The sequence below is a fragment of the Cryptotermes secundus genome, unplaced genomic scaffold (assembly GCF_002891405.2).
Source record: "Cryptotermes secundus unplaced genomic scaffold, Csec_1.0 scaffold428, whole genome shotgun sequence".
In the NCBI taxonomy this organism is placed as follows: domain Eukaryota; kingdom Metazoa; phylum Arthropoda; class Insecta; order Blattodea; family Kalotermitidae; genus Cryptotermes; species Cryptotermes secundus.
In genome coordinates, this window is record NW_019720711.1 from 1,370,503 (window position 1) to 1,398,374 (window position 27,872).

Consider the following 27,872-nt stretch of genomic DNA (forward strand, 5'->3'; position numbering starts at 1 on the left):
GACAGTGTTTCCTTATCGTAGTGGCGAGCCTCTGAAGATGATTCTTTTGAATCGAAACATGTAAGGCGAATGAGGACTGAAGTGTTGTAAACTCGTATGTCACACTGGACTGAACTTTTCATTATCTACTCTGTATGATAAGTATCATAACAAAGGGACTCAAGGACATCGGTGGGCTGCTTCGTTTATTTGATTTCTGGTCAAAGTCGTCATTGTCAGTGGAAATAAACATTTGGAGTCAATGCTGACATAATAGTTACTGCATGATGCAATCAACACAGAAACTACAGTGACATAAAGGAACAGAATATGTAGGAATATGTTCATGATAAGTTAATGCTTAAAGTATATTGAACGAACTTATGAATATCAAAATCGCATTGAGAGAAAAGAAATATACCACGTACTACCAATTGGTGGATAGATGGTGTCAATTCTGAACTGATACGGAGTTGACATTTCTTGACATCCACTATATGTCATTTGTCATCATATTAGTTTTGTATGGCGATGGAGTTCCTTCATTTGCTCACTTGCTCTCATGTATGTCAACATTTTCAATATGTTGCGCATTTTATGTTGTACACTGGCTTTAGAAATTTAAAACTACGAGCGAAATATCCTAAATAGCTTCAATGACAAGAATTCTCCAACTGTATGATGAATATCGCTAGATGGTGCGTGATGTCTATAATTTTGATTTTCTGTGTTTGATCATATATTTACAGCAACTAAGACACTATATTGCAAGACCACTTCTCCTCTTTTAATGTACGTTAATTTAGTTCAATTTTTAAATGACAGAAATGTTAATATGTTAGAGATAATTCTCATTCCCGCCATTACTTTACATTTCATATTTCGTGTTTTTCGTTCTGCGCAAGACATATTGCGCATATGAAAATCAATAAACATGGCGACGTGAGAAGTATTTGTTGATGGTTATACAGACATCTGGTTTGTATTTCCTTATTGTGCGTGTATGTAATGGACTGTCCAATGGAGATATTGTTAGTTACCGGGAGAATAATTGATTTTTAACCAGTTTTACTTCCATAAGATTTACAGTAAATATTTAAGTGCCTTATTTTACGGACTTGTCATGTGGGCGTAGCTGTCAAAACCAGGCTATATGCTCTCGTGGCTACGGTTAGACCAGTAACAAGTAGTCTTAAGCATAGACATATGCTTCACCTTTATTTGATTGCATCAGTCATTTAGCCTTAAAACTTTCAATACAGTATACAGGTTCGTTATTATTTGATTCATATCATCTGTGTAATAGAGTAAAACCGGTTTTAATATATTTCTTGGGGGCAGTATTGTGAAATTATATATTGGAGGGCGATTCTTGTTTCGTATAATTTTGTACTTACAGTGATTGTTATTTTTATATGCCTGCCATTTATTAATCCAGAAAATATAATAGTCTAAATAAAGTACAAACATCTGGCATTGCATTATCTTTTGTGTTGGGTATTACAGTGCCATTATTCATGTCCATTTTTATTTTTCAGAGCCAATGAAGAGCATTTCTAAATAAAGCTGCTTATTCCTGCTGTAATGTTAAACGTCTTTTGAAAGGTAAGTTGAGAGGATTGTATTTATTATCTGTGATGCCCGTAAAGTTCCGCAGTTCCTATTATGGCTGTTATATGGATATCAATTTCATATTCTGTCCCTTATCCTGTGGGGAAGGAGATGTTGGTACCCGTTGTTACTGATTATACTCAAAACTCATTCTGGCCAAGAAAGTGAAGAGAAATGTACCAGTACCCTAAGTGAGAAATAGAAACGTTCATGTACATTATAATGTACATGAACGTTTCTACTTCTCACTAAGGGTACTGGTACATTTCTCTTCACATAATTATGTGACAAATGTGCGGAATTTCAAAGTTGGAGAAATAATTTGATTTTAATGTGTTTCTGTTTGAGGAAACCCGATAAAACCGTGAAACAGAGGCTAACAGAATTTCAAAATTATTTATTGTTATTGATGTTCTTGTAATGTCTCCCAGTGGTTTCAGTTTATTGGCAGTGCCCTTAATGTTAATTAATAGGCATCAATTTCTTACATGCATTAGCTTGAGTTCTTGATTTCATAGCAGGCAGTATAGATCACATGTGGCCAAACTGTGGTTCATGAGCTGTATGTAGCTCTTTTGAATAGTTAATGCAGTTCATGGAAATGCCTCTTTTACAAGTGAATTCATGTGTGAAAAATCTGCTGCATGAAAAGCAGTTACCAGAGCACCTCAGACAACCAGACCACATCTGTTTGCAGTTGCCAAACTGCCAGAAATTATCAGGTTTGGCTCCAGCATTCACTAAGTTTCCACCCCTGATATGGACTATGAGGTGTTATTAACTGTGATGTCATTCCAACATACTGAAACATTGTTTTTAAACAGTATCCCAAAGCTTTTCAATAAAAGAAGGGGGCTTGAATTTGATCTTCATACAATCAGGTCATATTGCTGGTAAAAGGGGAAGCTATCCCTGTAACAGGCCATGGAGGCCCATAAGGTTGTGAGACATTGAGGGTCCCATATTATCTAGACAGTCGGCTTACAGATGGCGGTAAGGTTGTCATCCTTACCTGCCGATCTCCCTTTACTCCCCAGGCAGATTCCCGGTACTCATTTCTGTTAGAGGCTGAGTCAACCACAGGGCCACTGTGTGGCTGGAAGGATAAGTTATGTAAATGTGTACTTACCACTTTTTTTATGTCCATCCATTTCATATGTCACAGTGGTTTATTGTGGCACCTTGTTGAACTTTGTAAACATTATGTATTTCTTATCTATTCTGAGTCGGTGTCCACCAATTCTATAGAGTGGCATCAGTGTCATATAAAGTTACATTGCACATGCTATTTATTGTGCAAGTAGGTTACTAATGTCACACACCACTGTTATCCAGAAGGAGAATGAATCTTTGGTGTCTTCTGTTTCTATAAAAATGCTTATTCATTAGAGAAGATAACAACTGAAATTTCATTTCCTTTTTACAGAATTTTATGCTCTTAACTTGCGAGATATGGGAACAAAGTGACTGAATGTACGTAAGGCATACTGAAAGTCATGAGCAACTTTTTTTTGCATGCAACCTGGGAACAGCAGACGAAAGAGAGTACGGTGGTAGGTGGAACCAGCTGTTGTGTTAACCCTGAGTGTCTTGTGACATCAATAGCTTGAATCACGTGACCAGTATCACTCCTAACAAAATGGCCGACAACCATATGTCATTTCACCAGCGTACTGTCATCAAATTTTTTGTGAAAGAGGAAATCCCTGCTGCAGAAATTCACCAGAGACTTCAGCATGCTTATGGAAGTGTGTGCATGGGTGTGAGCAGTGTTCGAAGATGGGTGAAACATTTTAAAGATGGGAACACCAGCATCGAAGATGAGCCTTAGAGCGGTTGTCCTCGAACAGCCTCAACTGAACGCGCCAAGGAAAGAGTGGATGAGATCATTCAAAATGACAGGCGTGTGACTGTGGACACATTAGTCCGAAAACTTGGAATAGGGCTCAGTGCAGTACAGGAGATGATTGAAAGCTTGGGCTATAGGAAAGTTTGTGCTCGTTGGGTCCCGCGGTTACTGACCGAAGACCACAAAGGTCAGGGTAAAGCCATCACCTCAGAACTGCTGCAGAGATATCGGCATGAAGGCGTTGATTTTTTGCTCTGTATTGTGACAGGTGACGAAAGCTGGTTTCACCATTTTAGCCTGAAACGAAACTGCAGAGTATGAAATGGCACCATTTGCATTCTCCATCACAAAAGAAGGCAAAGACAGTGCCATTAGCTGTGAAGGTGATGAGCACAGTCTTCTGGGATGCAGAAGGGTTTATTCTGGCCAAATTCCAGGAACCTGGGCAAACCATCAATGCTGCTTGTCATATCAAGACGCTGCACAAGTTCCGTCATGCATTGCGCGATAAACATCCGGGATGAAACATCATCATCCTGCATGACAACGCTCGCCCCCATGCCGCTTGCCCCACATTGGAAGCAGTTGCAAAGATGAGGTGGGAAGTTCTTCCACACCCCTCCTATAGCCCTGATCTGGCACCCTCCGACTACCATCTTTTCAGATTTGTGAAGGATCAGCTGCGTGGACAACGTTTTGAGACAAGGGAGGCAATTCAGAAAGCAGTGTGTCAGTGTCTTCGGATGGCTGGAATGGAATTTTCAAACTCCCAGAACGCTGGGAGAAATGTGTACAAAGAAGTGGCGATTATGTGGAAAAATAAAGAAAGATCTGTAGATTGATGTGGTGTGGTTTGTCAATAATAAAGCATGTTACTTTACAAAAAACTGTTGCTCATGACTTTCAGTATGACCCTCGTAGATCATGAATGAAACGCTGCACTGTGTGAAAGAATGGAAGTCCAATTGCAAACATGAATATTTTTCTGTAATAATATTCTATACACATCTATGTTTATTCATTATTAATTCCAAAGGAAAATGGTTTATTAGGATCTGCTTCTTCAATAATGGTATCAAACTTGGTTGCTGTATACTGTTCCTTTGTGCCTAAGAATCTGTATAATAATGGTTCAGACATAATTACCATAAAAATATGTTATACTTGTTCCAAGTATTTCATGAGACACGTTAATGAGATCTCTTACGTAAGATAATATATGTACTTTCCATGCATTTCATCATGAGCACTATCAGAAAGACACTGAGCCAAGTGTTTTATTCATAGTAGAATATGAATTCTACCTCCTACAGTGTGAACAGGAAAGTGTTAAGTCTTTCATTGTGGATTCATTTTGTGCAGAATTCGTAATATTCCTGAGGTGTCCTCAAAGAAGAATATGGAATGCTGTGAGATGTTTTGATATTCGTATCTCTTACCAACGATGATTTACGAGTGTAAGTAGGGGACATGCACAGTTTAGGCCACACAGCATCTCTTTCTGTAATCATTTTCTCCTAAGGAATTTTCCACACCAACAGGATAAAAATAACTAACTGTAGAACATTTTCTTCACAGTTTTAAGACATTGATCATTCCTTTGCTTGAGTTACATATTTACAGCTTTGGAAGATACACTTGCCTGTGACTCTTATTTCTTTTTGTATTCCTTTAAAACTTTTCTCTGCTTCTTGTTCTTCATTCATTTAACAGTCCCTGAAAGTAAAAATTGGCTTTTGTAATTTGTGTATGTGTATTCTTCCATAAAAAGCAGGGTTTCTGCTATTTTGGTGCTACTCATATTTCCCCACCCATTAAACTGAGATGGGGGCACATGGTAGCATAATTGGTTTAGGCACTGTGCTACAAGCTGGAAGGTCATGAATTTGGTTCCCAATGAGATAATAGGATTTTTCAATTTACCTAGCCCTTCTAGCCAACACTGTGGCCTCTAACAGAAGTGAGTAACAGGAATCTTCCTGGGGATGAAGGGCAACCAGCGGGTAAGGCTGATAACCTCGCTGCCATCTCTGAGCCGTCTGCCTAGAATATGTGGGAGCCTCGACGTCTCACAATCCTATGGGCCTCCACAGCCTGTTACAGGGATAGCTTGACCTTTTCTTTTATTAAACTGAAATTGCCTATGGGCTTCATTTTGTAATGTATCTTTTGAACAAACGTTTTGAAAGCATGTGGTTCAAGTGTAACCTCAGTTTTATACAAGTCATATTGTATGCTTGATGTCTAACATGCTGAATTTTTTAAAGTCCCAAATCTCTCAACATATGGATTAATTTAACTTCTTTCTTTTATTTTTGTGGTGTAGCAATGGCCTACAGGCTGGACAGCCAAGAAATTTGGGTTTGATTCCCGGCAGGGACAAGAAATTTTTCTCTTCTCCACAATGTCCAGAATGGCTCTGGAACCCACCCAGTCACCTGTCCAATGGGTAGTGTGAACTCTCCCCCTGGAAGTACTAAAATGACAGTGACATGAAGCTGATCACCCACTTCCATATATGGCCAAGGTTAAGAATGATGGAACTGTACCTCTACTCCCCCATACCTCTTTATGGCATGGTGCTTAATTAATAAAGCACAGAGAAACACTTCACTTTCTCATATATTGGGTTTTTGGACTTTATCCATCGTCCTGGTTTTTAAGATAACTAATAAAAACACGACGTTTCGGAAACTGGATCTGTTTCCGTCCTCAGGTGAAGGAAAACACCTATTCTGTTGGGTCCGTTAGAAAGAGCTAGCCTCAATCACTGGACAAACCAATGTCACAAAACATGAAGATTATAAACACCTGAGACCAGGCTAAGTACATGAGAGCTAATAAGAAAAATATTCGTAACAAATTGTTGCGAACACATACAAGCGTGGAAACGTCGTGTTTTTATTAGTTATCTTAAAAACCAGGACGATGGATAAAGTCCAAAAACCCAATATATCAGTGTGTTATACACCATCGTCAGAATCCTATAGTAACTACTTCACTTTCTCTTTATTAACAAGGTTTTTTATTGCATGTATAAGTTCTGGTTATCTTGAAAACATGACAATTTCAGGTATTTATACAACTTATTAAATTATAAACTTACTTATTTCCTGCCCTTTGAGAACTTACTGGAACTGTATCCACTATGTGATGGCAAAGAATCTTTTGTCCAATTGTCTGTGTGTAGTATCAAGTCTCCCAAAGTTGTATGTTTTTTGCTGAAATATATATCTGAAAGAAAAGGTCAGATTACACCTCATGACTCAAGGTAAGCGGGTTCAAACCCGGTGGAAGTCGTGGAATTTTTAAGGGTGGAAAAATTCAGGGAACAAGTCCTCCGGGAGGGACTTTAAGCCGTGGGTCCCATGTCATAGATTTACGGCACGTAAAAGATCCTCATGTCTCTAGGAGACCTCTGAGCAAAATTAGGCAAAAAGTTTCCTGCCAAAGTAGTTTCCAATGCCTCCGGTAGATGGGGAAGTTATCGGGTACCACTGCCAGAAGAGGGCCGATCTTGCTGGCAGAAAGGGGAGATAGCGAGCACCAGTACCGGTAGGGTATGGAGACAGTAGAAATGAAAGGGGGACATACAATAGACTACTAGTCACCGTGCGTGGGGAAACCCACACCCTCTGATACTGAATAACTGAAAGGTCAGATTAACAATTTATATTTTCCACAAGATTCATTTGAGCCAACCTTATTGTTGTATATTTTACATTAATCCCTGATTTATCTAATTTCAAAATCCATATTTCGGCTATAAATTGCAAGAAGTGGTTTTGTTATTTCAGGTATGAAATGATATGTAATGCTTCTGAGCAGATGCCATATATGTGCTCTGTTATCACTGTGTATTTAGTTAAAATTTGTTGAAAAATGGCAAATACATATGTAAGTCTAAATCTCAATTTTTGAAGGGGTCCTTGGAAATCTCAGTGCGCTAGCTGCAGGAGTTCATAAGGTATGGGTGTAAACAGATTGAGGGCCTATATTTTGCAGTCTAATAACTCAGTAATAAACATGAACACATTTCATGAATGTTGATTCCTTACAAGCCTCTAATGAATTGCTGCAAAGGTATACAATATGCACTGAAACTCCAAATCCTGTCTTCATGCTTCCATTATCTGCAGCCTGTTTCCATGCATGTGGGAATGAGCAGGTACAATATGGTATCAGATCTTAGTGTAGAGCAATGCTGTATCATCAAATTCCTAGTGAAAGAGAAAATGAAACCAACAGAAATTCTTTGTAGGTTAAGTATACAGTATGGGGAAGAGACCCTATCACATGAAAATGTCTGTGATTAGTACAACTAAGTTTTCAGAAGGCCATAAAGATATCTCAGACCTCCCACATGCTCACATTCAGGCAACGTCTGTACACAGTGTGAACATTCACTACATGAGGGAGGGATTCATGTTGAATTTCTTCCACACAGTGTAACAATTAATGCTCAGTATTACAGTAACTTCCTTAAGATTGATGTTACCCAAGTGATTGGGAAGAAATGACCTAGGAAACTGTCAAAGAATGTAATCGTCCTTCATGACAATACTTGTCCACATATGACTAATTTGATGAAGGCAACATTGAGAACAGTGGGCTGGGAAATCATGATCCAACCTCCTTACAGCCCAGGCTTATCTTCCAGAAATTTTCATTTGTTTGGGCTAATGAAGGTGCACCTAGAAGGACAGAAATTTCAAAATGATGATGAGCTGAAACATGGTGTCCTGGTCAGGGTAAAACCTTCTGTGCTGCTGGCATCAGTAACTTGTTAGGACGATGGGGGAAAAATTGGTAGTATAAGAGGAGAATAGTGTGAAAAAGGGTGTGAGTTTATCAGTTCTGGCATATAGAGTAAAACTTGGTTATAGCAACATCGGTTTCTGCGACACCTTGTCTATTGCGTCAAATATTCAATGGTACGAACTAATTCCTCATAAAGCAACTGTTTTTATACCTTGCTTAGTACGACATGCACAAATGCATCAACCTCGTATGTAACGTCATTTTCATTCCTGAATTTCTCTGATATCGTGGGAAAGTTCGATGTGTCTGCCCACCCTCACTTTCTCTACTTGCTGACGTGACTGTCCTGGAAGAATACGACCGCGGGCTGCAAGAGGAGCGTGGGTTTTATGAGAAAACAAGGGTGTGGGGTGGGACTGCGTGAATAGTGCAAGAGGACGCGGCAGGTTGTTAACTGCATTCCTTTCCTAGAATCTCGTCTAACAGAACCCAACATTGTCTGCTTACCCTATAGTGTTCCTGCCTAAACACAGAGAAGTGCAGTAGCGAAAACATGGCAATGAAAAGGAAAGTTTTAAGCATTGAAGAGAAAGTTAAAGTGATTCGTGAAATAGAAAATGGAAGGAAAAAAGCTGATGTATGCCGCGAATTTGGTTTGGTGAATTCTACAGTACAAACGATATGGAGAATCCATATTAATTCCAGGTTAATGTTACGTTAGTCTGTAATTACTACGTAATTCACTAAAAAATGCAACATTTTAACTCGGTTTTTGGTAGATTTTTACGTGACTAACATAAGGCTACTGTGGAAGTGCCCATTTCGGTTACAACGACATTCGTTTATAACGACACTATTTTTAGGTCCCTTTGATGACGTTATAACCAAGTTCTGCTGTATATCTAAAAATCTAAAGTCTAGCTCAGCCTTGAACCACCCTAATACAATGGGAGTGACAAGGTCTGATGCCATCTTGAACTAGCTATAATGTGCAGAAGCAAAGTACATGGCCACCATGGCCACCAGGCAGGCAATGAGTACAATGCTGTCACAAACTATCTGTAAAAAGATTAATTTCTTTGGTTTGCACATCTTCAGAAGAAAAAAAATTAAATGCAGATTAACTTTGACTCATCCTCATACATAAATGTTACACATAAAGAGCACACAGTAAATTTGGGATATTTATTTTATCATTCACTTTGTACTTAAGTTTCTGCTCCTCTGTGATATTGTGTGTAGTTGCACGTATTATTTTCTCCCTCTCTCTCTTCCCCCCCCATCTGTGGTCAAGCTTTGTGGCTCGTATGCATACATATAATGCCATCCACAGGAAATGATAAGAGTGCTGTTTTGACATGTTATCATGTTCAAACTTCTGGCTTTTCATTAATTCAGATCAGCCAAGGAGGTACTGAAACACTTTCCATCCCTTTTCCTTAAGAACAGTCATTGCTTTGGAACTCTCTGTAACCGGATATTGTCTTGCTGAAGAATCAAAACTTTTCAGTTTTTACTTCGCCCCTTTTTGTGGAGTGATTTTCACACTTTTTTTTATTAAAGAAGAGAATCAGAGTGCACTGATACCCCCTTAGCATAGAATCAACATGTATGATCCCAGTAGAGTCAAGTAGAGGGCTTTGAATGGAAAAAGTGGACTTAAATTACTTTAATGTAGACTGATTCATATTTTTTTTTAAGCCAGGATGCACACGAATCATTATTTCCATAGACAATAATTTATTTGAATGCGGTCATTGTTTTCACATGTAATAATACATCTGGCTGTAATATAGGAAAAGATTGCATTCTTGTGAAATGTGGCAATTCTGACATATTTAAGAATCGATTTTGGAACTTTCCAGAAATGGTCAAATTATTTAGACATTCTGTATATTCATAGAGTATTGTCCTCCAACACTGCAGACAGCTGTCAGTAAATCTCCACAAGAACACTTGCTCAGCAGGTCTCTTAAATCCTAGTATGTTTTTGAAAGAAGAAATTGCCTTTTAAATCCTCTAAATTGAATTTTGAGCACTTATTTGGAAACAGTATGACATAACTGGCAAAAATGGAATTATATTTTACAGTCTGCTACCCCCAATTTTTTTAAAACTCTGTAACCATCAGGCTAAGCTGGTCTCAGGACCTGCCGGATGTATGCTGACTTACAGCCAGCAGTCCAGCATTTGCTTGGAAACAAAGGGAAACCAAGAAGACGCATGTTGGGATTGCTGGCCTCAGGACCTGCCGGATGTATGCTGACTTACAGCCAGCAGTCCAGCATTTGCTTGGAAACAAAGGGAAACCAAGAAGACATGTCGGGACGACTGGCCTCAGGACCTGCCGGATGTATGCTGACATATAGCGAGCAGTCCAGCATACAAAAGAATGTAGGAGTCCCCGAATGTAGTGCTCTTGCTTTAGTCATATTTTGAATGACATGTCAAACAGAATTGAAAGTGTGAACCACATGTAGGAAATACAACAATATATTTCATATAGCGTTGGATTGTATAGCAGTGTATGTTCCGTCGTGGCAATCAGCACGTACTCGTAGTATGGACTCTTGATTAATCCAGCGTAGGGATTAGCCTTGGTGGTCTCTGTGAACTAACCCCTCCCCTATTCACTCTGATGATTATCCACACGGAATGAGCGTTCTACTCAGAGAGGACTTTAATTAAATAAATGACCCATACTGTTTTCAGTGTTGCATATAGCGTAGTAATATGAGTATAATTTGTTGTAAGTTAGAACACCTCGCTGTTCCTCCATTACGTTTGCCACTAATGAAACTGTACAGGTCTACTTGCCTTATTTAGGGGTTCTCACTAACCAGGATTTTAAGTTGCAGTTTTCGGGCTGGCTTGACTTGACTTTGAATGTTTTACATACCAATAATATATTGAGTGACTTTATCTTTGGAAGTCTTATAGTAATACTTTGCATCTTGTTTTGGAAAATGTGGAGTTAATGTGTTTTAGTCGCGTATCCCAAGTCAGGGTCTGCATGTGTTAGGATTGACATTGTCAATGGTTTATAAATGATTAGGGCAGGATTAAAGAGGATGGTGAAGGACTTGTTCTGGATTGGATACAGTTTTCTGAGTCAGCAGCTAGCTTTATGCAGTGGCCTACTGATATGGTCTGTAAGTTTTGAGTCTAAGATGACCCCCCCCCCCTAAAGTATGTTGCAACTGACCAGGCTGACACTCCTGCCTAACTAAGACGTCTGTTAGGCTTTGAATTAGTTGTGTGTTGTATGTAGGTCGTTATGTACAAGCATTAGATGTATAAACTGAGCAAGAATTGTGACCTTAAGTTTCGAAACGAGCCTGATTATCCGTACATCATCAAACACCTTTTCCATATCCAGACGTGCTCCGAATGTAGCTTTGTTGTTATCGAACCCAAGAATAATGCATTCTACGAGCTGCTACAATGTGTTTCTTTTGATTCGCCCTTTTCCATGATTAAATTTAGTTTCTTTAATGTAAAATTAAATCCTTTGAGTAATATTTCTTGTGTCTTTCGAAGACCTTAGATAGTAAACTATTTGGCCTATAGTGGAAAAGATTTATCTGTGTTTGGTTTTTGTAGCATGGTAATTTTGGCAGTTTTCCAACGATTGGGAAGTAATTGTTGGTTGTAGATGCGCAGTAAGTTTTGGCAATGAACTGAATAGAAGGTGCTTTATTAAGACAGTATTTTGTATGCCACCGGCTCCAGCGGCTTTGCGAGATTTAAGATGACTGCTTACCCAGTGTATTTCTTAGCGATTTGTTTTTCGTGCCCATGAAAGCTTGATTTAGAGCTTTCGAGAAATCTGGATTTCCAACTGATTTTACAGTGAAAGTCTCTATAAGGTATCCACGAATATGTTAGCCGTTTCTTGAGTCACTGCAGGTTTGTTTAGTTTCAAAAGAATATTGCTAGCATCTTCTTGTAAATGTTTTGTGATCTACGCATCCTGCATATTTCATACTTGTCTCCAGACTTCGAAGTGCATGATGCCAGTTCCAGAGTTTGTTGTCGATGACCATAAATATTTGTACGTTTACGTGGATGCATAGTAATACTGTGTATCCTTCGCCATAACGTCTGTAGGATTTTGCGGCGTATTTGAATTAACATGGATGTCTGCGGAGCAGTTTGTATGGATAATAAATTTGTAATTCTAAGCGGAATTGATTTTTGGAAAACTATGCAAAGAAAAAGGTAAAGCTGTCCCTCTAACACACTATCTATTAGCCGGAAGATTGCTGTTTAGAGTCCCGATGAGGTTGATTTGTTCAATTTACCTAATTCTTCCAGCCGCATTATGGCCCTGGGGTCGACTCAGCCTCTATCAGAAGTGAGTACCAGGAATCTTCCTGGGGGGTTAAGTGAGGCCGGCGCATACTCCTGACTTCACCACCATCTATGAGCCGATTTTCTGGAGAATGGGAGCCTCGACGTCTCACAACCTTATGAGCCTCGGCAGCCTGTTAACAGGGGTAGCTTTACTTTTACCACTGATGAATATGATACTAGGCTCCTACTTGTGTCTGATCACGTAGTTCATTTACTCTGATCTTCACAGTCCCCTTTGCTGGTTAATAGTGTCTACATGCTCCGGTTTCCGTAGTTATGACACTATGTTGTACTCTGTCAGAAGGATACCAACGTTTCTATTGAACATACTGTCTCCATCTTCAGGGTTAAAGTCAAGTTAACTCTGAATATGGAGGCAGTATATTCCTTCGAAACGTTGGTACCCACCTACCAGAGCATAACACAGTGTCATAGCACTTGACTTCACCGCCTAGAAAATATGAAATCTTAAATTGACTACCTTCCGGTTTCAGTTCCATGATAGTCGAAGATTATGTGGAAATGAAAGAGTTAATAGCGCCATATAGCTTGGTGAAAGTCAGCAGACGTTTCGAATTAACATATCACTTCCATCTTCAGGGTTGAATTGTAAATCAAACTACCATGAAGGAGGGAGCTGGCGTGGGACATATCACATTAATCCTTTGGTTCGAAGACTAAGCTAAACAACAAACCAACATGAAGCAGGCAGCAAGCCACCGCTTCATGCTGGTTTCGTCATAATCACCGCTGTGAGGACCTCAAGTACAAAATTGCAATGAAGTATTTGACTCCCAATTGTGTTTTGTATTATTTAATTGTTCGCTGAAATATTTTATTTGAGTATTTAATTTCACTACATCTGTTTTGGAGGCTTAATTTCAAATTTGGTATCTCCCCTTAAATTCCCATGCATTCGGAAGTTAATTTGTCGTTTATAACATATCGGATGCATCTAATGGCCAATTTATGCACACTACCGTTTACTGTTTACGTTACTTTGAGAACGATAGATCGTTAAGTACGATTTTTTTGTCGATATTATTCATATAGAATTCTATGTAGTCCAAAGTCGTCAGTTTATTATTCAGTTCGCAGCTTCATCACAGTGACCTAATTATGCTCCTTTCGTCTCAAGCTTCACGCTTATGAAACGCAGTTATGGCGGAATTACGTTTCCGGCGTCACACTTATTAAACGCATTTACGGCGGAATTTCGTTTCAAGCATCACGCTTACGAAACGAAGTTACAGCAGAATTTCGTTTCAAGTATCACGCTTATGAAACGCAGTTACGACGGAATTTCGTTTCAAGCGTCACGCTTATGAAACGCAGTTACGACGGAATTTCGTTTCAAGCGTCACGCTTATGAAACGCAGTTACGACGGAATTTCGTTTCAAGCGTCACCCTTATGAAACGCAGTTACGACGGAATTTCGTTTCAAGAGTCACCCTTATGAAACGCAGTTACGACGGAATTTCGTTTCAAGCATCACACTTATGAAACGCAGTTACGACGGAATTTCGTTTCAAGCGTCACCCTTATGAAACGCAGTTACGACGGAATTTTCTCTTTAAGTTTCCGTCCCTTTCTTTCTTACTACTGCTCGTGTTTTTGACATAAACAGTAACTCAGAATTGGCCAAAAGTTTACGTAAAATATTTGTGCTTTAAATCATCGGTATGTAATATTCATTCAAGTTGTAAATATTGTTTCCTGTTATTGGTGATAGGATATAGCACTCAACAGAAATCTGAAACTTATTAAAGTGAATCCAGCCCGTTTCCGAGAGATAACATGTACATAATTGAAATCACTGAGATCACCCATTGGATGGTATAAATAAATTGTAATTATACCGCTACGGCATTTGCATCACTAGTCAATAAACGTCACTAACAGTGAGATGTGTAAAATCACAAAGAACGCATTTAAAAAGTACACGCACTTCAAATTGGAGTGCATCTTGTTATTTGCTGCTGCTCTTCAGAAGTACAGGGTGGGCCAGACTCAATTAGGCAGTTTTTGATTAGATGTTATTTTTATTGATAAATGTTAACAATTGCAATGGTTACAAAAATGGAATCGCACACACATAAGTCATCGATTTTCAAGATGCTGGTCAACCTGGGCACCACTTAAGTCAACACAGGCTTGCAGACGCAAAGCAACATTTTCACACGCCTTTCTACACATATTCACCGGAACTTTATTGAACTCCTGAACAATCACCTCACGCAGATGTTTCACACTGTCAATGGGATTAGCGTACACCTTGTCTTTGAGGTAACCCCAAAGGAAAAAGTCTGGTGGGGTGATGTCGGGTGATCGGGCTGGCCACTCCACAGGCCCTCGACGGCCAATCCAGCGTTGAGGAAAAACTTGATGCAAGAACGCTCGAACAATATTGGCGAAGTGTGGTGGGGCCCCATCTTGCTGCCACCACAGTTCATCAAAGTAGACTTCGATTTCTGAGGAGATGATGCCAGTTCCGCAGCAACAGGTGCTTGTGTGTCAGCAGTTCGGACAGTTCTCGGCTGACCAGGATGCTTGGGATTCAAAGCACTGGCAGTTTCATCAAACTGCTTGTTTATTCGGACGATTGTGTCCCTGTGGACTGCTGGCGGTCCAAACTCTTCCAACATCCTGCGCTGGACTTCTGATACATTGTTAGTAACTGAGAAAAAGCGCACACATTTTACACGCTGCTCGATAGACAACTGTCTACCGGCCATGACGTTTCCTCGATGCGCACTAAGTAGGCAGAGTATTGACCTCGTTCACAGCATACCGTATGATGCTGCCATCTATCGACAACAAAAGGTACTTTCCCATTATCCCGTGTGTTGTTGGATTGGTTAGTTATTAATGATCAAAAACTGCGTAATTGAGTCTGGCCCACCCTGTAGTTTCAGTCTAGAAAATCGAAATTAACGGCCGTGGGGATCCGTTGTGCTGACCACGCGACACCCTCTATCCGCTAAAGTTGGCACTAACTTCGCCGACAAGCGGCGGCCCCTCGGTCGGCATAGTTCGCTTTCGGACTAGAACCACGGAGTTTTCTATTATTCAGAAGTAGTTGATTCGCTTATTACGTAGTTTAATACGTGACATGTTCTTGGGTGCATAGGTTGTCTAGGCCTGTCGTTAAGTGACAGGATAGAAATGCATTCGGAACGACGAAAGGAGGCGATTGTGGACTTGTTAGCCTACTTTCCTTTCTCAAGGAAAGAAAGTAGCCTTATTAGGTTACGGTTTTGTGTTTTGTTTTGTATTTCTGTCTGTCCTTTTTCATATTCGGAACCAGTTGACAGATTTTCGTGAAATTCCATGTGGGCGTTATGCTGTTGAAGCTACCCAAAGACGTTTTTTTTCCTACAGGCAGTAATGACACGATGGTTGAGGAAACATGTGACGTTGGAGCGACAATAACGACACTTTATGTAGGGTTCTGAAACAATGTACGGTACTGAAACTTCGAAATATATGCAAATTTTGTATATGCGCTCTTTTGTAGATTATAAAATAACTTGGAAGCATTGGCATATTTATTTTAATTCTCGTTTTGACGGCTGTAACTAATGGGCCGTTATATTTAGGTATGTGAAAATTCCTATAAAAATGCATCATGTACATGCAAATTCTGTGTGAAATAATAGCCTCTTTATAAGTCGCTAATTATAAAGTGTCATCTGTGCTAAATTGTGAGGTTATATCTGACAAGTTTAATGTAGACAGACTCTCGACTACATAGTAACAATAACAATGATGTAATCTCTGACATACGACGCTTGCAAGCAATAAAATAATTGTCATTGGTATATTATTCGATCCTGTGAACATCTACACACTAGCCGAGAGCGTTATTGTATATTATCGTTGAATTGTAAACTTAACTTTTCTCATATCATGATTTAGAGGACTTAACGAGGCCTGTGCAATAGGAAAGTGGTCTTTCTGACCAATGTCCGTATCTCCTTGCTGCATTTAAATTATACATGGAATTGAATACTCGTTTCTCATAAAATATGTAATTTGAGATAAAAATAGGGCCGCGCCATATCTCAAGCGGTTAGTCGCTGGCTTCCCACCGCGGCGGCCCGGGTTCGATCCTGGGTTTGGTCAAGTGGGATTTGTGGTGGACAAAGTGGCGCTGGGGCAGGTTTTCTCCGAGTACTCTGGTTTCCCCTGCCAATCTTCATTCCACCAATTGCTCCACAATCACCCTCACCTATCATCTGGGGCTGGTACAATAGGCAGAAGTGGCCGCAGTACAAGGGACTTAGTCCCACCCCACTAGCAATAAAAAAAAAGGATAAAAGAATTTTTATCCTTCGTTCTGCCATAAAGATGAAGGACGGTAATGCCACACCATGGATATCTTTACCTGATCCTCTTTCCTGTGTCCCTATGTCCTGATTCTTGAGGACGGTGAGTGACTGACGCCGTGTAACAGTTCGGAGAGCTGTGGACGTACTCCAGTTTTGAGTACATGCTTTGTTTAGATGCTGTCCTTGCTTTTCTATTCCTTTTTTTTTATTGCTACTGGGGTGGGACTAAGTCCCTTGTACTGCAGCCACTTCTGGCCTATTGTACCAGCCCCAGATGAATAGGTGAGGGTGATTGTGGAGCAATTGGTGGAATGAACATTGGCAGGGGAAACCGAAGTACTCGGAGAAAACCAGTCCCAGCGCCACATTGCTCACCACAAATCCTACTTGACCAGACCCGCGATNCCTGGGCCGCCGCGGTGGGAAGCCAGCGACTAACCGCTTGAGCTATGGCGCGGCCGCTTTCTCTTACATTAGTCATCTTTGTGTTCGTATATTGTTGATACATGGCTGTTGTTGCAAAAATAATCGAGAGAACAGGAACCCTGCTTTACAGAGTTATAAAGAAAATAGTTTTAAAATGTTGTCGCGTGTTGCTAGGAAACGCGACAAGAAATTGTGTGGGTTCTCGGATTTGAACGAATACCTTTATTGGACAGTCACTTTTACTTTCACACTGACAGTTATTCTCCACTTATAATGTCCTTTAGACGTTTCTTCTCCAATGTTACAACACTTCTTCTCTAGTCGGATAAGAACTCTTCTGTTCTAGTCTAATACAACCTCTGCTAGTCTCTGTCCGACGTTAAACTCTTATGACTTGCCCTCGGACTGAATAGGGAATACCTTGTCGAAGGGTAATTCCGCCCACTGTTACTCAACGAACATGGGAATACGTGTCTCCCTCAAACAATTCGTTTATAACGCTGGAAACCCCACCTCTAGACTTTCAATTCCGGGGTAACTATTTCCTAGGCTTCGCTGCCTAGGAATTGCTATCCGCTGTATAGCAATGGATGCGTTCTGATTCCAAATATTCCGGCCCTAGTCGGCACGCCATCTCATATGATACACTTTATAGAGATGTTAATGTCTGCCGGAGCCGATTACAGCGGCCTCGCGATCAAAGACATGAACCTTCTTCGCCCGCTGGAGCAGTGGGGTCTTGGGTTCGAATCGTACTTGGGGCATGGATGTCTGTGAGTAGGTAGTTGCCTTGCGACTGGCTGATCCCCCGTGCGAAGAGTACTACCTATAGTCCATTCGCGGAGACGAGAGAGTTAGCGTAAACAAAGCAAGCCCCGCGTCGCCACAGCTGACAGCAAGGAGTGGACAAAGCGCGCAGTTACTTCAGTGTACTCACTGCATTCGGACGCACGTTAACCTGCATTCAGACTGAAGAGTGAACTTTGGACGCCCTGCAACGATACACGCATCACGTGATGGCTGCATGATTTCATTCTTTGAGCGAAGGAGATACCGCGTGCATTTGTTTACGAGGACTCTCTCGTCTCCGCGAATGGACTGTAGTTGCGTATGGGATTAAGAAACTGATAAGCGGCCAATGTCAAATGGCTGTAGAGCCATAGCGAGACAGAGAGAAAAGAGAATTGTCTACCGGGGTAGCAATGTCGGTGGGGAGCTAAAATGGGGAAGGCATATGACTTACTGTATGCTCACAGAGAGGAGTAGTGGGGGACTGTGCCCATTGACATCTGTATTCCGAACGAATAGTCCTGTTTACTTTATGACGACTGCGGGAGAAAGGTAAGAACAAGTCCGTTGCCTATATATCGGTAGCGAAACTAATGATTACTTGTAGGTCTGTTAGGAAATATTAACCGTTAATTGCTGTGAGATATATTAATTTAGTGTGACGCAAGGCTTTTGCTGTTGCTGCTGCAGATTTGTGATTTATTCTTATCGTACGTGAAGAGTCCTATCTATTACAGCCGTGTGGTCTGATAGTTCACAGAAGTTTCGGTTTATCATACTGTCTCCATCTTCATGTTCAAGAATAAGACGAGCTGCTCAGCCTACGTTCAGCTAACTCATATGTTCTTGGCATTGAAGCCTGTTTTGATATACATTTTTTACCACACTGTTGTGTCTCTGTGGGCTTGAAGTGTACTGCTCGTACAGCGAAGACCTTGCCTTATCCAAGTTCAGCTGGAGAGCAGGGTGGTATACGTTTTGCTGCCCAAGATAGGAAAAAAATAGCGTTATAGTCGGCCATACTCTGGGTGACACTGTAATCCCCGACCTCTGCGTTCTCCACTTAATATTAGTCGCATATCGTGTTCAGTCTCCTTTTGCAAAGGACAGATAAACCGTGGGATGTCCACATGATTGGCGATGGCCTATCAGACTCCTTTTTCTAGATGCCGGAGAGTTGCAGCTGGTTCCGGCAGGTCCTTCTCATTGACCACGTTCTCCTGAGTGGCGCGATGTAGTTGGAACCGGCAGTGCTGGCTGATGTATCATTGTCGACTCTTCCTTTTTACCAATGACCACATCTTCTCCACGAGAGCTTATTATCTCCCTGTGGTCAGTGGATGTATGGGCTGATGTCTCATTTGACTTGGGTTCCGAAGTAACTGTTTGGCAGCCGGAAATTAGGAAGAGTTCAACCAGCGTAGTTTGAGTGCTCGTGAAGCATTTCGAACAGCATATGGCAGTGATATCAGACAGGCGGTAGATCAGTAATTTCTGTCGTTATGTAGACATATCCCATGGACTGTTAGGAATTAAGGAGTTTGATGTTTGTGCGAACTCATTATCTTGTCAGCGATAATTGCGGCACCAGAGTCGATAGACATGGGGCAAAGAACTTATTCGTATACATTAATACCGTTTACTTCCCTGGCTAGTGTAATTCCCGTTGAAAATGCATTCGTCTGTGAAATAAACTTTCGTAGCTGTATCGCCTTACGTACTCACGTATTCCACCGTGCCTGTCCTTTACATTAAAAGAGTTCTAGTAAATATTGTCCAAAATATACCATTGCCGCAGAACAGCATTGAGAAATATTAACCGAGCTGTTTACTACGTTATTTAAGCGTTTTTCTCGAGGTCTCCCTCCTCCCTGATCGCAAGTAAACATACCTATACATACTGCTTTTATCATTACAGATGTGGAATTATACCGATTAAATTTCTTACCGAATGGTACATCGAGCCCGTCTTGATGATTAATGCCATCAATCAGACACTTCGAGTAGCTGCGTCCTCTGTGAGCGGAAACAAATCAAACTTGCTTTTTAGACGTTTTTTTATTGCTAATGGGGTGGGACTAAGTCCCTTGTACTGCGGCCACTTCTGGCCTATTGTACCAGCGTCAGATGATAGGTGAGGGTGATTATGGAGCAGTTGGTGGAATGAAGATTGGCAAGGGAAACCGAAGTACTCGGAGAAAACCTGCCCCAGCGCCACTTTGTCCACCACAAATCCCACTTGACCAGACCCGGGATCGAACCCGGGCCGCCGCGGTGGGAAGCCAGCGACTAACCGCTTGAGCTATGGCGCGGCCCATTTTAGACGTTCCTTACCAAAAGAATTCCTCGTGTGAAGTGCCCCAGTAGCAGTGCCTATAATGTTGAACAATTCCTTCAAATTCGCTATGGGAACATTCACTAAACGTTGCCGAGGAACACTCATTGCCATGCATATTCATCCACAATAAAGCCTGGTTTGCATAAGACCTTGACTAGACTTTTCCTTATATCCTATACACCGTTTCACAGATATTGTTGAAATTGGGCGCGGAAGACTTCTACAAAGGATGTCGGGTAATTCCGATTTCTGTCCATGATAAAGTCTAGTTTACATAAGGCTTTAAGTGGACATTTCCACGAATCCCATAAAGCAATCTACAAATACTGTTGAAATTCGACATGGGGGACCAAATTTGTAGCGTAGTTCCGATATCCAGCCATGTATATCCTTTAAGCTAATTTACATAGATTCTGCCTAAAATATCTTTGAGTGTTATGTCACAGCCTTATAATCAGCCTTCTGGAAGAAAAGTCCCATGTGATGCTTCTACTTATCACCGTTTTTACGTCGCAAAATTAATACAAACCGTCGCGACAGCGATAACATTTATAAATAATGTTGGTCCTGATCATGCCACACTCTCATAGATATTTCGGACGGAGTACATGTCCATATTGACTTTTCTGTCTATTCGATAAACCGTTTTAAGATTTTTTAAAGATTCATATGGGATATTTCAGGAAAATTTGTCGGTAAATCTCGATCTTAAGTCGTCTTGATCTGTAATAAAATGTGGTTTACATAATGTCATAAACGGACATTACATATATTCCATAAATCGTTCCACGGTTGTTGTTGAAATACTGTATGGAAGACTCACCAATTTGATTGTCAGCCATATTCAACCTTGAAGAAAGCAGTCTTCTGGGCTTTGGCGCCGTGTATATGTGGTGTTAACCGACGTTTCGGAGGAACGTATCGCCCCCATCTTCAGGGTTGAAGAAAAAGTATAGGTAAATCTGCAAGCGACAACACCGTGAGACACGGTAACGCAGACTGAAGAGGATACCGTTAGAGCAGAGAGGGAAGGGGANTCTTACATATTGAACCTTGTTTACAAAGGGCCATAAGTGGAAATTTCCATTTGTCACATTAGCTCTTCAACAGGTTTTATTGACGTTAACGAAAAACCTTCTTTCCTCTTGCTATATACCTTATAGCAGGGGTCACCAAACTTTTCGAAACGCGGGCCACATTAGGTAATTCAGCACTTTCAACGGGCCGGATAAAATGAGAAATTAATAACTCTAGGTATATGAGTTTTATTGAAAACACAGAATTTCATAAACTAAATACAAAGTACGTGAGAATAAATTATCGTATATTAATGACAACAGACAGTAGCACCAAATGCTCATATTTTTATCACAAATTATAATAAAACAATTAATGTGAATGATGGAACTCTTTTTGCATTCTTAAAATCTGATTAAATTGAGGTGATGATGATCTGTTACAATTACACTGCACCACTGCAAGAAGTCTTGTGCACAAGACGGCTAGTAACGAACTGCTCGCGCTACCTACATTGCCACGAAGTGACACTGCCGATCGAGGCCGAACAAGTACGAAGAAATACCGCGCAGTATGCGGTCCAGAATTAGTAAAATTGTGAATAATATTAATATTAACATAATATGGAATGTTCTGCCGTGGTGACAGGGGGCGTGGAGGTATCCCGCCGCTGCCACCAGGCCGTTATGTTGCCAACCATCTTGTTATGTCTTAGTGAGGGCTCAGGTAAATTTACAATCACTGACGTATCTGCCGCCTTGGCTTGAGTTTGCAATTCTCCTGGAGGATTCGGAGGGAGGCTGGAGTCGGCAGGGGAGACGATAACGCTTGAGGGAATGCTAGGTTCAATTAACATCACAGCGCATTTCTATCCTACTCTATTCACCTGTGTCGCTATATACATAATATATACACCATTTGCCGACGTTCGTCGGTTCGCATTACATGTGGGTTATTATCCTGTAGCACACACATTTTCACTCCTGTCACCCTGCTGTTGGGTATCCTATCCCTCTATCTCTCTTTCTCAGTAAATCTAGTCCATCTAGTCTTCACTTTCTCTCCCTGGGGTTTGCACTTTAATATTATCACACTTAATGTTCATGGCTATATGAAGTAAGTCTACTTACGTGAGCTGAGGAGACAGGCCGCCATCACCAACCAGCAACTACTCATCGCCATCACTCTCTCGGCGATAGCCTACGGCTGAACTCTGTATCAATTAATAATTAAAAGTGTTCTGATTTATTCCTCAAGAGTTTATGTACCGTCTTTTTGCTGACTCGCTGGGTTCCGGGGGTGTATTCGGCCACCCATCCTGACGTGATTTTGGGTTGGTGTGGCCAACTCATTGGCTGTTTATCGAAAGGGGGTGGCTCTTTCAGGTCTACCGCCCTCTCCGACTCGGCGTTTTCCTCATGCCATAGTTTTTATGACCCACTTCATATAGCTTCTTCCTCAATGTCAGCGTTATTACGCTGTCGCGCTAACATTCTGATTACGAAGCTATTGCCTGTTACACTTCTTTGCAAACCCAAGCTTCCTGGTACGTTTCATTATTTCTATTTCTTAATCTTAAAGTCTAGATACCCTTATTCCAAATTTACCCCAAAAAACATATCTACTTGTACATAACCCTTGGGCCATAACATGGAATATCAGTATATTTTAAACACAATCTTAATTAAAGAATTTGGAATCTATGAACAAGTATTTTTTACCAGTACTCAATGGAAAATTAGTTCAACTGGAGCATTTCTGCACAATTCTTTCGCGGGCCGTAGTTTGGAGACCCTTGCCTTATAGGAATGCTTGTTATGCTGATAGCAAGTCCAGTTCGCGGTACTTGTTTATCCGTGCCTGCCGTATTACAGAGGCAAACAATTCTCTATGATCAAGCAGTTGTAACTAACTAAGCTGCGCCATAGTTCAAGCGGTTAGTCGCTGGCTTCCCACCGCGGCGGCCCCGGTTCGATCCCGGGTCTGGTCAAGTGGGAAGTTTGGTGGACAAAGTGGCGCTGGGGCAGGTTTTCTCCGAGTACTTCGGTTTCCCCTGCCAATCTTCATTCTACCAAATTCTCCGTCATCATAATCACCTGGGGCAGGTACAATAGACCAATAGTGGCCGACGTGCCGAGTAGACCCAACTGGACTCCACCCCCCACAATGCGAATTTAAAAAACAAAAAACTAACTAACTCAACGGAGCAGCGTCCTTGAGAAGTTAATAATCGTTCAGATGGGCAAGAAATTCCCGGCCCTTTGTGGAACCTGCAGTTTATTAATATGAACAGGAGTTTACCAGTGGCCCTACCCTGGACCGCACCCTCACGTTAATTTACATTTCAATATATTCTTTCATCTGCGCCTAGGTCTCCCAAGTTGTCTCTTTCCTTTAGTTTTTTGAATAGAATTTTGTGTGCTTTTCCAATCTCGCCGTGATTGCGACGTGCCCTGGCTATCTCATCGTCCTTGACTTGCTTAACCTGATGAGGTATGGTGAAGGGTACAAATTCAGGCAGTTATAATATGTTGTATGTACGGCATACACGTACCAAGTCACCTGCTGGAACACGTATCTTTACTGGTTTCCCGTGAGACAGTTTTGTGATGCGGTGTATAACCTGTCCGGAAATTTCCTTTGTATATTTTTGTCGTGTTTTACATGGGTATGAAACTTGGCCACTCGCCCTAAGTGAACGAGGTGATTTTTTTTTTTAATCTTGGCACATTTTTGTCGTTATATGTGCTGTAAATTACGTCACGTGAAAATTGTTGTATCGTGAATACGAAAAGGTTACAGAACAGGAAAGGTTAGAATAGGCGATTCCGTGTGTGTGTGTGTGTATTTGAGTGTATTCGAGAGAGGGGGGGGCAGGGATGGTGAAATGGTTAGGTGCATTAAAGGACGAGACTGCACACGGAATAGTGGACGGCGTGGTACTGGCCTTCCTTGACACTTCTACAGTTATTCACCCGATGAAATTGCGTCTTGTCTCAGAAGCTTCCCTTGCACTCTGTCGTCACCTGCGTGCTAAACCAGTACCGGTAACATGTCCCTGTGCTTAATTAATTAAACACTACACCATGAAGGCGTATGGATGAGCTGATATATAGATCCGCATTTTCTTGACCTCGGCTCAAGTTGGAGATGTGTGGTCAACTTCACGACCTGATCGCTCTACCCTCGGGGAAAGAACCCCCCCCAGCCCACGGATAGGAGGCTGGGTGGGCCCGCCGGCCAGTCGCTATCCAGTCTCCCGTTTGAACATGTAAGAAAAGGATTTTCTAGATGTATTTTTGTTAGTCCCACTCTCGAACTCCAAGTTGGAGGACCACCACGACAGCTTGCGCATTACATTGTCAGTTGTTCTTCCTGGTTGGACACCGTTTCCTCTCTCCGCAGCCTACCCAACAAACACATTCGCCCGTTTACTTGTAAGGTTGTCAACTTTGTTAATTTCCCAACGGTCGATCCTGGTTTTACTTTTGCTTGTCAGTGTCTTGGTGTCCAGAGTGAGGTATTTCCATGAGGGTATCCAGTTATAATTTTGTACGCACTTATTGTTTACTTCATATATGCCATTCATGGTTGCCAAGTTCCAAACCAGGTTGAAGAAAATTACAGGATTTCGAAAGCGCAGACCCAGATGGGATTTGGAGAAGTTATATGCTCAAAGACAAAGCGTGCAAGAGACCCTAGAAGAGAAACTCGGTGCAATTGAAGGTGAAAGCGGAAATGCTGAAGCGCAGTGGAACAATATAAAAGAATGCATGTTAGATACTATCAGTGATTTGGTTGGTAAAGTTGAGAAGATAGCAAGAAAACCATGGGTTACACAGGAGATGATGAGTAAAATGGAGGAGCGAAGGAAATGGAAGAATGTCAACAATGAAGAAGGCAGGAGGAAATACAGGAGACTGAGGAATGAATTGAAAAGAGCCACGGACAGGGCCAAAAAGGAATATCTTGAGAAGATATGTAATGAGATTATGGAATTTCAAAGAACAGGCCGTTATGATTTGATGTACATGAAGACAAAAGAACTAGGATGGAAAGAGAATCATGGGATTCAAAATGTTGGCATCGAAGACTCCCAGGGGAATAGAATAGTAGATCAGAGGCAAGTGCTGAAAATTTGGGAAAATTATATTTCAGAACTATATGATCGACCTAATCGGCCAGAAACCTTAGAAGTTGAACCGGAAGAAGAAGTAGATACAGACGAGAAAGGACCATATATTTTACAAAGTGAGGTGGAAAAAGCTATCAAGGAAATGAGGAAGGGAAAGGCTACAGGAGATGATGATGTACCTGGAGATGTGCTCAAGTTACTGGGAGAAGGTGGTTTGAAAACACTGACAAAACTAATGAACACCATATATGAAAGTGGAGAGTGGCCCAAGGACTTTACAGAAGTTACAATGATTGCCTTAAAGAAAAAGACAAAAGCTACAAAATGCAGCGACCATCGCACAATAAGTCTTATTGCACATACAGCAAAGATAATAGCAAAGATACTTAAAAGAAGAATTGAAAGGAAAATAGAGGATGTACTTGGAGAAGATCAGTTTGGATTTAGAAGAGGAAAAGGAACCAGGGATGCAATTGGGATGATGAGAATTATAGCGGAACGAACTTTGGAGATAGATGAAGAACTGTGTGTTTGCTTCATAGACTGGCAGAAGGCATTTGACCGGGTAAACTGGACCAAATTAATGCAGATCCTGAAAGAAACAGGTATCGATTGGCATGAAAGAAGATTGATTAGCAAATTGTACATGGATCAGAAAGTTAGAGTACGACTGGACAGGGGGGAGACAGGAAGTGTGCAGATTGGAAGAGGAGTTCGACAAGGATGCTGTTTATCACCAATTCTGTTCAACTTGTACAGCGAATGCCTTACCAAGGAAGCTCTGGATGGGCTCGGTGACTTCAAAGTAGGAGGGCAAATTATTCAAACTGTGAAATATGCAGATGACCTTGTGTTAATGGCTAAGGAAGAAACTGTGCTACAGGGCATGATTGATAGACTAATTGAAATTGGAAGGTGCTATGGCATGGAAATGAATGTGGAGAAAACAAAAGTAATGAAAATTTCGAGACAACCAACCCCAGTCACAATAAAGATAGACCAAAAACAACTGGAGAATGTGAAATGTTTTAAATATTTGGGTAGCTTGTTAACAGATGATGGAAGGTGTACTAGTGAAATTAAATCCAGGATTGCCATGGCAAAAGCTGCATTTAGCAAGAAGAAGAATCTTTTTACCAGCAAATTGGACTTAAATTTGAGGAAGAAACTAGTGAAATGCTACATTTGGAGCATAGCTCTGTATGGGGCTGAAACATGGACACTTAGGGCAGTAGATCAGAAACATCTGGAAAGTTTTGAAATGTGGTGTTGGAGAAGGATGGAGAAGATCAGTTGGACCGATTATGTGAGAAATGAAGAAGTGTTAATTAGAGTCAGTGAGCAGAGGAATATCCTACACGAAATAAGAAAACGGAAGGCTAATTGGATTGGTCATGTTTTACGCAGAAACTGCCTTCTAAAAGAAGTTATTGAAGGAAAGATAGAGGGGCGGATAGAAGTGGCAAGAAGACGTAAGAAGATGCTGGATGACCTTGGAGACAGAAGAGGATACTGTCATTTGAAGGAGAAAGCTCTAGATCGCATTAAGTGGAGGAACTGTTTTGGAAGAGAGTGTGGACCTGTCGTCTGACAGATTACTGATAATGATGATGATGCAATTCAAGACAAGTCACGTTGGCCTCAGCAGTAGCATCGTGTGTGTAATCTATCGTGGTCTTGTTTGTTTGATTATTGCAGTTCCGAAGTACGAGATCCATGACGTCACTTCGAATCATTTGTTAGCAGTTGCAGTATTATAACGATACCCTTGACCACTCTTTATTATTTTTTTCTTGGAGTATTTCTAAATAAATGTTTATGCAACGTTTTCAGATAATTTCGAAGTTATTCATTACAACATTTATATCTTCGCCCACAATACGTCCGTGGCTGTCGAAGTTCCTGTCCTTACTGAATGCCGCAAAGAACTTCACGCCTACTTTACATGTTAATAACCTACTGACTCTGTGATATCATACGCCGGAGGTTCAGCATCACGGAGACCGAAGCTTGTAAATGGATACGATCCTGAGATAGTTCATTTTCCGTCCTCATAACCTACCTTTTCCATCTTAATGTTATCCTTCACATCTCCAGCTTGACTTCCCGAAGAGGTTTCCCTACCAAAATTGTTTATGCGTTTCTCTTGTCTGCCCATCTTAGTCACACGCCTTAGTTTCCCTAGATTTTACTCCCCTGACAGCGCTGGGTGGCCTGTATAAATGAGAAATGTCCTCGATATATATATATATATGTGTGTGTGTGTGTGTGTGTGTGTG

General features: G+C 41.1%; 1 protein-coding gene and 1 long non-coding RNA gene across 4 annotated transcripts in view; one reads left to right on the forward strand and one right to left on the reverse strand.

Moving 5' to 3' along the window:
* Positions 1-896: 896 nt before the first annotated feature.
* LOC111871774 (fibronectin type-III domain-containing protein 3a) overlaps positions 897-27,872 on the forward strand; it is a 227,393-nt gene continuing 200,417 nt past the window's right edge. The window contains exons 1-2 of one of the 3 annotated variants that reach the window (XM_023865103.2): positions 897-957; positions 1,518-1,584. Coding sequence is in view for 1 of the 3 variants with exons in the window: in XM_023865095.2 (XP_023720863.2) it covers positions 18,549-18,655 (107 nt within the window). In the remaining 2 variants the exon portion in view is untranslated. The other 2 variants (XM_023865112.2, XM_023865095.2) reach the window with 2 other exon arrangements.
* On the reverse strand, positions 4,752-22,674 carry LOC117282917. The gene is made up of 3 exons (XR_004513842.1): positions 22,589-22,674; positions 6,546-6,673; positions 4,752-5,155 (listed from the first exon to the last, which is right to left on the reverse strand). It is a non-coding gene; the product is annotated as an uncharacterized LOC117282917 (long non-coding RNA).